The sequence below is a fragment of the Rhinoraja longicauda genome, chromosome 11 (genome assembly GCF_053455715.1).
Source record: "Rhinoraja longicauda isolate Sanriku21f chromosome 11, sRhiLon1.1, whole genome shotgun sequence".
NCBI lineage: Eukaryota > Metazoa > Chordata > Chondrichthyes > Rajiformes > Arhynchobatidae > Rhinoraja > Rhinoraja longicauda.
In genome coordinates, this window is record NC_135963.1 from 2,450,030 (window position 1) to 2,462,243 (window position 12,214).

The 12,214-nt window shown below is 49.9% G+C and overlaps 1 protein-coding gene across 1 annotated transcript in view; it reads right to left on the reverse strand.

The window, feature by feature from the left end:
* Positions 1–11,471, reverse strand: part of spata1 (spermatogenesis associated 1) — a 47,115-nt gene extending 35,644 nt beyond the window's left edge. The window contains exon 1 of the mRNA XM_078408084.1: positions 11,433–11,471. Within this exon, the coding sequence (XP_078264210.1) occupies positions 11,433–11,471 (39 nt within the window). The remainder of the gene's footprint in view (positions 1–11,432) is intronic.
* Between the last annotated feature and the right edge of the window lie 743 nt (positions 11,472–12,214).

The following is a 12,214-nucleotide window of genomic DNA, read 5'->3' on the forward strand; positions in this document are numbered from 1 at the left end:
GCCTCAGAACATCGCCTACCCACGTCCTGCAGAGATGCTTAATTAGTACAGGTGTAAGAGGTTATGGGGAGAAGGCAGGAGAATGGGCTTAGGAGGGAGAGATAGATCAGCCATGTTTGCATGACGGAGTGGACTTGATGGGCTGAATGGCCTAATTTTGTTCCTATCACTTATGATCCTGTCTGGCCCACAGAGTTACTCCAGCACTTTATGTCCTTTTCTACAAACCTGCAAAAACCACTGTCTATGATGCACTGGTTTGGCCCAACAATGATTTAGACTGAAGGGTAATTCTCAATCTGGAACGGTCTCAATCTGAAACGTCACCTATCCATGTTCTCCAGAGATGCTGCCTGACCCGCTGAGTTACTCCAGCACTCCGTGAAACGTCACCTATCCATGTTCTCCAGAGATGCTGCCTGACCCACTGAGTTACACCAGCACTCTGTGAAACGTCACCTATCCATGTTCTCCAGAGATGCTGCCTGACCCGTTGAGTTACTCCAGCACTCGGTGTCTTCACTTGCTTTTGTCCTAGACAATAGACAATAGGTGCAGGAGGAGGCCATTCGGCCCTTCGAGCCAGCACCGCCATTCAATGTGATCATGGCTGATCATTCTCAATCAGTACCCCGTTCCTGCCTTCTCCCCATACCCCCTGACTCCGCTATCCTTAAGAGCTCTATCCAGCTCTCTCTTGAATGCATTCAGAGAATTGGCCTCCACTGCCTTCTGAGGCAGAGAATTCCACAGATTCACAACTCTCTGACTGAAAAAGTTTTTCCTCATCTCCGTTCTAAATGGCCTACCCCTTATTCTTAAACTGTGGCCCCTTGTTCTGGACTCCCCCAACATTGGGAACATGTTTCCTGCCTCTAATGTGTCCAACCCCTTAATAATCTTATATGTTTCGATAAGATCTCCTCTCATTCTTCTAAATTCCAGTGTATACAAGCCTAGTCGATCCAGTCTTTCAACATACGACAGTCCCTCCCCCATCTGTATTCTAGTTTTCTCCCCCCCCCCCCCCCCCACTACAATCAGTCTGAAGACAGGTCCAGACCAAAAAAATATCGTCTATCCATATTCTCCAGAGATGCTGCCTGACCCGCTGAGTTGCTGCGACATTTTGTTCCTTTTATTTAAATAAATCAGCATCTGCAGTCCCTTGCAGCCATAATTTAGACTTTTATTTGTCTAGATTTATTTCCTTTGCAGTTTATTAGTTTATTTTATGTGAATGAGCCAAGGACAATGATCAGAGCAAACGGTCACCATGGTAAATGGGAATACTAATTCGTAAACAAGTGGGGAAAATGTCCTTTGCAACCTCAAACATTTCGCCCTATTGTAGCGACGTTGTTTCCTCGTTACTTTTGAATGGGCAGATCTGGCTTCATTGCCTCCACTCCTCAGGGTGCTGGACTGGGGCAGACATTTAAGTGCCTCCGGTTGCCACGGCAACAGTGAGCCATTTAAACCAGGGCGGTGGCTTTCAGTGACACACAACAATGGTAGTTTGGAACTATCTATTGTGTTTCTCAAAGCCTGGGCCGGCCGGTGTGACAGGCGTAAGCAGGGGCGAGTGATCCATGCACACAGAGTCCGTGCCTCCCTCTCCTATTCTTCTCAAGCCACAAAGCAGAGGAAACTTAAAACAAGGAACTGCAGGTGCTGGTTTACGAGAGGAAGACTCAAAGTGCTGGGGTAACCCAGCGGGTCAGGCAGCATCTCTGGAGAAGAGGAATGGGTGAGGTTTCGGGTCGAGACGCTTCGTCAGAAACAGCAAACTGCAGATGCTGGTTTACAAAAACAAAAAATACTACAAAATATGTCCTGGTTCGGGTTGACTACCATGTAAACACCTCATAAGTGGTTACATTGCGCAGATGGCAAGAGTCAGTAGCAAGACCTGACTCCTCAACTTAACATCATTTAAGGAAATTTAGACACAAGGAACTGCAGGTGCTGCTTTACGGGGGGAGAAGTGCCGGAGTAATTGAGCAGGTCAGACAGCATCTCTGGAGAAGGTGGATAGGTGACGTTTCGGGTCCTGATGTCACCGATCTGTAGAAGGGTCCCAACCATGATCACAATGAATGGCGGTGCTGGCTCGAAGGGCCGAATGGCCTCCTCCTGCACCTATTTTCTATCCCGAAATGTCACCTATCCATGTTCTCCATAGATGCTGCTTTCAACAAAATCCTCCCTCGTCCTTATTCCCTTATCATGCATCTGTGCACTGTGGACAGATTGTAATCACGTGTTGTCTTTCCGATGACTGGGCAGCACGCAACAAAAGCTGTTCACTGCACTTCGGTACGCGTGACAATAAACTAAACTGAAACTGACCTTCTAAACCCTGTCTGTGGCAAAATTGTCCCTCAGATCCCTTTTAAATCTTCACCCTCTCACTTTCACTCTGTGCCCTCTCATTCTGGAATGCTCTAGTCTGGGGGAAAATACTGTGGCAGGAGAATGGGGACAGGAGGGAGAGACTTGATGGGCCAAATGGCCTAATTCTGCTCCTGTGACTTATGACATTATAAGGTTACCCCTCAGCCTCCTACACTCCGGGGATAAAAGTCCCAGCTATCCATCCTGTCCATATTAGTTTAAAAGGGATGTGTGGGGCAAGTTTTTATTTTACTCAGTGTGTTGGGTACCTGGAATACTGGCTACCAGGTGCAGAGGTGGATATGATAGCGGCATTTATGATGTTCACAGTGTTCCCAAGTCAAGAGTGTTTTATTGTCACACTAGACCAAATGGACCCTTTGGGCCCAAACCTCTCCTGCATTGGTGCAGCACCCTCTCCTCCCCCCCTCCCCCCTCCCGCTCTCCATCCCTCCCCTCTCCCCCCTCCTCCATCCCTCCCGCCCCCACTCCCCCCATCCCCTCTCCTCCCTCCTCTCTCCCGCATCCCTACCCTCACCTCCCTCCTCCCCCTCCCCCCCACTCCATCCCTCTCACCTCCCTCCCTAGGAAATAGATTTAAACTTTAAAATTTGAATAACTTGAAAAATATAACACCGATTTCAATGAAACTTCTTCCATTAGCACCAAAGGGACGACGGTGAGTAAGGTGGGCCTACAATTGTCGTGCTTTTGTGTACCGTTTTGGCTGTAGTTCAGGAACAAACAAACAAATGAGAGTTTTAGTATATAAATTTAGATGCGTTTCCCCCCGATAGAACAATGAAGTTCTTACTTGCAGCAGCACAGCAGAATATGTAAACATAGTACACCGGTAAACAATGTAGTAAACAACAAAATCATATATATATATATGTCTATACATATATATATACATATCTAGATGGTAGACACAAAATGCTGGAGTAACTCAGCGGGTCAGGCAGCATCTCTGGAGAGAAGGAATGGGTCACGTTTTGGTTCGAGACCCTTCTTCAGACTGAATACATATATGGACGGATACGCACACACACGCGCGCACACACACAACAACAAACAAAAATACTGCAGAAAGGCAAAACCAGTGCCTCCAAGTGTATGTATATGTATCCTGTGCAGGCAGAGGAGATTAGTTTAATGTGGTATCATGTTCAGCACAGATATTGTGGGCAGAGGCCCTGTTCTATCTTCTATGTTCTGGATGTGGCTGAGAGGTAACCTGATAGATTTTGAGAGGCATAGATAGGGTCGATAGTCAACCCATGATTTTACCCATGGCAGGGGCATCAAAAGCAAGAGGGCGTAATTTTAAGTTGAGTGGGTGGTTCAAAGGGGATCTGAACGGAAGGTTTCTTCACAGATATCTGCTCACACACACCATTTAGACAACCCCATAAATATTTATGGCGTGGAAGGATAGTATAAATGTGTGCATGTAGGATTAATGTAGATGGGCAATAAACGTCAGCATGGACTTGACAGGCCGAATGGTCTGTTTCTGTGCTTGATGAGTCTAGGTCTGTACACTGTAGACGGCTCGATTGTAATCTATTGTAATGTATTGTCTTTCCGCTGACTGGTTAGCACGCAACAAAGGATTTTCACTGTACCTCGGTAGACACGCAACCCATCCCAACCCAACCCAACCAGGTTAATTCCCAGGATGGCGGGACTGTCTTATGATGAAAGAATGGGTCGACTGGGCTTGTATTCGCTGGAATTTAGAAGGATGAGATGGGATCTTACAGAAACATATAAAATACTTCGAGGATTGGACAGGGTGGATGCAGGAAAAATGTTCCCGATGTTGGGGGAGTCCAGAACCAGGGGTCACAGTTTATGAAAAAGAGGTAGGCCATTTAGGACTGAGATGAGAAAAAACTTTTTCACCCAGAGAGTTGTGAATTTGTGGAATTCTCTGCCACGGAGGGCAGTGGAGGCCAATTCACTGGATGTTTTCAAGAAAGAGTTAGATACAGCTCTTCGGGCTAACGGAATCAAGGGATATGGGGAGAAAGCAGGAATGGGGTACTGATTTTGGATGATCAGCCATGATTATATTGAATGGCGGTGCTGGCTCGAAGGGCCGAATGGCCTACTCCTGCACCTATTTTCTCTGTTTCTATGTAACCCCAACCCAACCCAGAGAGAAAAGGGGGAAATAAAAATAGTGTGAATGGGCACTCTACCCGTGTGAACGGGTGAGCGATGGTTGGCGCGGACTCGGTGGGACAGAGTGCCGGTTTCCATGCTGTATCTTTAGAACTAGAACTAAGCAAAACTAGCTGTCAACTCTCCGTTAGGTTTACATGTTGAAGCCCGTTGGCTGCAAGTTTCCCAGCACTCTGCTTGTGCGTGTGACCAGAGATGGATGCAGTGCGCTGCTGTGTTGGAGGTTGCTGTGGGTCCCCAGGTCACTATTCCTCCGTCGCCTCATCAATGAGCAGCTCCATCGCGCTGGCCCAGCCCCAGTAGAACTGGAAACCCGTGCCAGTGACAGGACTGGCCGCCGCACAACCACCAGGAGGGAGGTCAGCAGCTTCGAAGCCAGACGCCGAAGCAGAATCATTCGTGGCAGAGACAGGAGGGAGGCTGCAGCCGTGAACCCCCCCCCCCCACCGCTCCCGCGTGTGTGGGACGAGCCATCATGTGCCCCCCCCCCACAGCGGCCTTCATGTGCCCCCCCCCACAGTGGCCTTCATGTGCCCCCCCCCCCCAACAGCGGCGTTCATCTGCCCCCCACCACAGCGGCCTTCATGTGCCCCCCCCCCACAGCAGCCTTCATGTGCCCCCCCCCCACAGCGGCCTTCATGTGCCCCCCCCCACAGCGGCCGTCATGTGCCCCCCCCCCAACAGCGGCGTTCATCTGCCCCCCACCACAGCGGCCTTCACGTGCCCCCCCCCCCCACAGCGGCCTTCATGTGCCCCCCCCCACAGCGGCCTTCATGTGCCCCCCCCCCCCACAGCGGCGTTCATCTGCCCCCCCCCCCACAGCGGCCTTCATGTGCCATTACGCTCATTTGCGTACTACACTTCAGTATAGGCGATTTTGACGGAGTGGTCCATCTTGTTCCTCTAGTATCTTTGATCCTGACCCCCACCTGATCCCTCCACCACTCATTCCAATGTTGCTCAGGGCAGTCACTGAAGCTCATTGCAACACATGACAGAGTGCTCTCACCTTTCATACAGAAACAAGGAACTATAGATGCTGGTTTACAACAAAAAACAACGCACACGGCGCTGGAGTAACCCTGCGGGTCAGGCAGGATCTCTGGAGAAAAAAGGTGGGTGACGATATGGGTCGTGTCGAAAGTGCTGCTTAATTCGCCGAGTTACTCCAGCACTCTGTGTCTATCAAGGAACTGCAGATGCGTAGGAAAGAAAACTGCAGATGCTGATTTAAATCGAAGGAAGACACACAATGCTGGGGTAACTCAGCGGGTCAGGCAGCATCTCTGGAGAGAAGGAATGGGTGACGTTTCGGGTCAAAGAAGGGTCTCGACCCGAAACATCACCCATTATTTCTTCTCCCCAGAGATGCTGCCTGTCCCGCTGAGTTACTCCAGCACTGTGCGACTCTCAAGGAACTGCAGACGCTGGTTTACCAAAAAAAAGCAATAATTGCTGGAATAACTGAGCAGGTCAAGCACCACCTATGGAGAAAAAGAACAGGTGATGTTTTGGGACAGGTCTGAAGAAGGGTTCCAACCCGAAACGTCACCAACTATTTTTCTCCCGAGATGCTGCCTGACCCACTGAGTTATACAGCATTTCGTGAAACATCACCTATCCATGTTCTTCAGAGATGCTGCCTGACCCGCTGAGTTACTCCAGCACTGTGTGAAACGTCACCTATCCATGTTCTCCAGAGATGCTGCCTGACCCGCTGAGTTACTCCAGCACTCTGTGAAACGTCACCTATCCATGTTCTCCAGAGATGCTGCCTGACCCGCTGAGTTACTCTTGCAATTTGTGTCTTCTCTCAAGCTTCTTTCTCTCTATTCTTCTTGCATATTTTAGAGATGCTGATTAGAAGTCAGTGTTTTAGAGATATAGAGCACCGAATCAGGCCCTTCGGCCCATTGAGTCCGCACTAATCACCCATTTACACCAATCTCACGTTTGCTCTCCCCACACTCCCATCAACTCCCCCTAGAGTCTACCCCTCACCCACACACTGGGGGTGATTTACAGCGGCCCATTAGCCCAATGACCCGTGCGGATTTGAGGTGTGGGAGGAAACCAGAGCACCCGGGGGAAACCCACGCGGTCACAGGGAGAACATGCAAACTCCACACAGGCAGTGCCAAGAGGTCAGGATTGAACCTGGGTCTCTGTCGAGGGAGTGACTCGACCAACTGTGCCATCCTGACAACCTCAAACATGCAATGCCCCCACCTGTTAATCAGCACTCGGGTCTATTACCCACCATTTCATGCATCTTTTGGATAAAACACCAAACCAAGGGCCCGACTTACCTTTAAACTCCCCCCCTCTCCGTTTTCCCCCTCTCTACCCTGGTGGGCATCCATTACTCCCACTCTCCAGCCCCACCCCCTTCCCACTCCCCCTTCTACCTACATCCTTTCCTCCAGCTTCACATCTCACTCGGCTCCTTATCCGAATTGCTTTTGTCTCCTTTTAATCCGTGGTCTTTGTCCACCCATCCGCCAATCGTAACACCTCTCACCTGTGTCCACCTATCACTTAATATAGACAAAAACGCTGGGGTAACTCAGCGGGACAGGCAGCGTCTCTGGAGGGAAGGAATGGGTGACGTTTCAGGTCGAGACCATTCTTCAGACTGGTTAGGGACAGGGAAAACGAGAGATAGAGAACAATGAATGAAAAATACACAAAAAAGTAACGACGATCGAGGAAACAGGCCATTGTTAGCTGAACTTGTGTGTGAAGGAACTGCAGATGCAGCTTTACGCCGAAGATGGACACAAAATGCTGAAGTAATTCAGCGGGACAGGCAGCATCTCTGGAGAGAAGGAACGGGCTCGATTTATCGTCATGTACAGCAGGGTGCAATGAAATTCATTGTTCACGTGAACCTCACAGGGAAAGTAGAATTATCAGCAATAAATACATTAACAAATCAGCAGCATCGTGCATTCCAAAATTTGTAAATTGTCCCTCGTGTGTAGGATAGTGCTAGTGTACGTGGTGATCGCTGGTGTGCGCGGACTATGGGCTGAAGGGCCTGTTTCCAAGCTGTATCTCTCAAGTCTAAAGACTAAACCTCAGAATTGTCGTGCAAAATCATAGTGTAAAAGAATATTAAAGTATAGGAAGTATAGGAATATTAAAAGTATAGGAATATTAAAATATGAGGAAGAACTTTTTCACTCAGAGTTTGTGAATTTGTGGAATTCTCTGCCTCAGAAGGAAGTGGAGGCCAATTCTCTGGATGCTTTCAAGAGAGAGTTAGATAGAGCCCTTAATGATAGCGGAGTCAGGGGGTATGGGGAGAAGGCAGGAACGGGGTACTGATTGAGAATGATCAGCCATGATCATATTGAATGGTGGTGCTGGCTCGAAGGGCAGAATGGCCTCCTCCTGCACCTATTACCTATAATACAGGTCCACCGCTGATTTCCTGCCACCCTTGGTTCCAGAGCCTGTCCGTATTATCTGTTTTGCCAGACCAACAGAGGTCACGACCTCCGAGAGGGTTCCAACGGCGCCGGAACGTTCCGCCTAGGGGCCAAGACACCGGCCCGCAAAGTCGGCCTCGGAAGTCATTCTATGGGAAAGGATCAGCCGGCTCCGGCCGGGCCAGAGTTCCAGAGCCCCGGCCACAGGAGGCTCTGGAACTCTGGCCCAGCCGGAGTTTAAAGGTAAGTCGGGCCCTTGTCCCGCCGACTGACTACGGAAGTCCCGATCGGTTCGAGATCAACCAGGTGCGGCATGGTGGCGCAGCGGTAGAGTTGCTGCCTCACGGTGCCAGAGACCCGGGTTCCATCCTGACTACGGGTACTGTCTGTACGGAGTTTGTACGTTCTCCCCGTGACCGCGTGGGTTTTCTCCGGGTGCTCTGGTTTCCTCCCACACTCCAAAGACACTGACGTTTGTCGCTTCATTTGCTTTCGGTAATGGTTTTAAAATGTCCCTCGTGTGTAGGATGGTGCTAGTGTACGGGGATCGTTGGTTGGCATGGGCTAATGACTGAAGGGTTCGTTTTCATAAGGTCATAAGTGACAGGAGCAGAATTAGGCCATTCGGCCCATCAAGTCTACTCCGTCATTCAATCATGGCTGATCTATCTCTCCCCCCATAACCCCATTCTCCTGCCTTCTCCCCACAACTCCTGACACCCGCACTATTCAAGAATCTATCTATCTCTGCCTTAAAAATATCCATTGAATATTTCCATGCTGTATCTCTAATCTACACTATACTTATGCAACCTGGGCCCCACATTTTCTGGGTTGAAAGAGGTGGTGGACCAGAAGTTGGTGGTGGACCAGCAGTTGGTGGTGGACCAGTTGTGAGTTGGAGTGGAGAGTAACAGTCTATGGTCTAGTGGGGAGAGAGTGTGAAAGGACATTGGTTCAGGAGTATGGTGGACGTGGGGAAGTAGCTGTCATGGACTCCTGTGCTTTTCAGATCCTGTATCTTCTTGCCGAAGGTAGAAGAGAGCAAATAACCTTGCACTAAACGTTATTCCCTTATCATGTATCTACACACTGCACACGGCTCGATTGTAATCATGTATTGTCTTTCCGCTGACAGGTTAGCACGCAACAAAAGCTTTTCGCTGTACCTCGGTACACGTGACAGCAAACGGAACTGGAATGGCCAGGATGACAGGCATCCTTGCCGGTACTTCCAGCCTTCCTGATGCCGCACATTGTGAAGATGGACTGGACGGGAGGGAGTGCCGAGCGGGTGATGGCCAGGGCTGGGGTCACCACTCTCTGCAGGGTCAGGCGGTCAGGGGCAGGGCAGTTGCCAGATGTGGCACATCTGTAGAGGTTCGAGAGAATCCTTGTGGCCATGAATCTTCTCAGATGCCTTGGAAAGTAAATACAGATGCTCCTCGACTTGCGATGGGGTTACGTTCCGATAAACGTAACCCCTAACCTACCGAACATCATAGCCACCTAACCTGCCCAACATCACAGCCACCTAACCTATGCAACATCACAGCCACCTAACCTACCGAACATCATAGCCACCTAACCTGCCCAACATCACAGCCACCTAAACTACCGCACATCATAGCCACCTAATCTACCCAACATCATAACCACCTAACCTACCCAACATCGTAGCCACCTAACCTACCCAACATCGTAGCCACCTAACCTACCCAACATCGTAGCCTAGTCTAACCTACCGCACATCATAGCCACCTAACCTATCGAACATCATAGCCGCCTAACCTACCCAACATCGTAGCCACCTAACCTATCGAACATCATAGCCGCCTAACCTACCCAACATTGTAGCCACCTAACCTACCCAACATCGTAGCCTAGTCTAACCTACCCAACATCATAGCCACCTAACCTACCCAACATCGTAGCCACCTAACCTATCGAACATCGTAGCCACCTAACCTACCCAACTAAACAAAAAAAAGACGCTAAAAGCTGGAGTGACTTCGTGGGTCAGACAGCATCTCTGAAGAAAAGGAATAGGTGACGTTTCGGGTCGAGAAGCTTCTTCAGACCCAACTCTCTTGTCTTGCTGACATTGTTAACGTTGGTGGGTTGTTGTCCTGACACCAAGAAACTACGTTCTCAATCACCTTCCTACACTGTGTCTCATTGCTGTTGTGGACTTGTGCAGGCAGGAGGGAGGAGATGGGGTGGTGGGGAGACACACCTGGATAGTGAGGATGTGGGGAGGATGTTCTCACTACTGAGAGAGTCTAGGACCAGAGGCCATAGCCTCACAATAAAAGGAAGTACCTTTAGAAAGGAGATGAGGAGGAATTTCTCTGGCCAGAGGGTGGTGAATCTGTGGAATTCTTTGCCACGGAAGGTTATAGGGGCCAAGTCATTGGGCATTTTTAAGGTGGAGATAGATAGATTCTTGATCAGTACGTGTATCAAAGGTTATGGGGAGAAGGCAGGAGAATGGGGTAGGAAGGGAAAGATATCACATTATACTGCATCTGCCCACTCACCCAAGCCATCCAAGTCACCCTGCAGCCTCGTAGCATCCTCCTCACAGCTCAAATTCTCTGCCTCAGAAGGCAGTGGAGGCCAATTCTCTGGATGCTTTCAAGAGAGAGCTAGATAGAGCTCTTAATGATAGCGGAGTCAGGGTGTACGGGGAGAAGGCAGGAACGGGGTACTGATTGTGGATGATCCACCATGATCACATTGAATGGCGGTGCTGGCTCAAAGGGCCGAATGGCCTACTCCTGCACCTATTGTCTATTGTCACACTGCCACCCATCTTTATGTCATCCGCAAACTTGGAGATGTCACATTGAATTCCCTTGTCTAAATCGTTAATAGATATTGTAAATAACTGGGGTCCCAGCACCGAGCCTTGCGGCACCCCACTAGTCACTGCCTGCCATTCTGAAAAGGACCTGGTAATTCCTACTCTTTGCTTTCTATCTGCCAACCAGTTCTCTATCCATGCCAATACCCTACCCCCAATACCGTGTGCTCTAATTGTGCACACTAATCTCTCGTTGATTGATTTCTCCTACCTTACTTCAAGTGACCTTTGCTTTCCCTTTCTCTCCATCCTCCCCCACCCGAGTTCTCCGACTAGTTTCACTGTCCTCTTGATTCATTTTACTGATTATTTGCCTCCTTGCCAACCTCCCCTCAGCTAACCATGCACCACTCTACATTTCCTTGACCATAGTCTGTTTTGATCTGTCGTTTTCACACCCTACCATGTCTCCCATCCCCCTGACTCTCAGTCTGAAGAAAGGTCTGCGCCCGAAATGTCACCCATTCCTTCTCTCCAGAGATGCTGCCCGACCCGCTGAGTTACTCCAGCACTCTGTGTCTATCTGCACTGAGGGATTCACTTACCCCAGAACTGGGGGCTCTGCGTGCTCCTGAAGATCTCATGGTGTTGGAAGTCCTTGCACTTTGCAATCTCTGCGAGCTCTGTGCGGGACTGCTCGCTCCAAGAGCAGCCGTGCAAATTCTTCAGGTCCCGGGGAGGCAGGAACCGAACCGCCCACACCGTGTCCCAGCCTGAGGGCGGGCTCAGACAAGCTGGCCCAATCCAAGCCCTGAACCACCCCGCATTGACAGTCGCTCTGCCCAATCAAGCTGCAGTCCTGCCCCGTTGGGGAACGCCCCAACCTTGACTGGTCCAATGGGATGCGGGACATTGCTCTGGGGGGGGGGGGGGGGGGGGGGGGTGGCTGAAACTCTGAAATAAATATGGCCAAGAAATGCAGAAAGTGGTTTACTGACTAATCAATCCCTGGGCTTGCCCAGTGTCAAACTGGAAAGCCCAGCTCTGCGGAGGAAGGAACTTTACACCAAAGATAGACACAAAGTGCTGGAGTATCTCAACCGGTCGGGCAGCATCTCTGGAGAACATGGATAGGTGACGTTTCACAGAGTGCTGGAGTAACTCAGCGGGTCAGGCAGCATCTCTGGAGAACACGGATAGGTGACGTTTCACAGAGTGCTGGAGTAACTCAGTGGGTCAGGCAGCATCTCTGGAGAACATGGATAGGTGATGTTTCACAGAGTGCTGGAGTAACTCAGCGGGTCAGGCAGCATCTCTGGAGAACATGGATTACGTTGGACCTTACTGGACTTTATCTTGCACTCAACGTAATTCACGTTATTCCCTT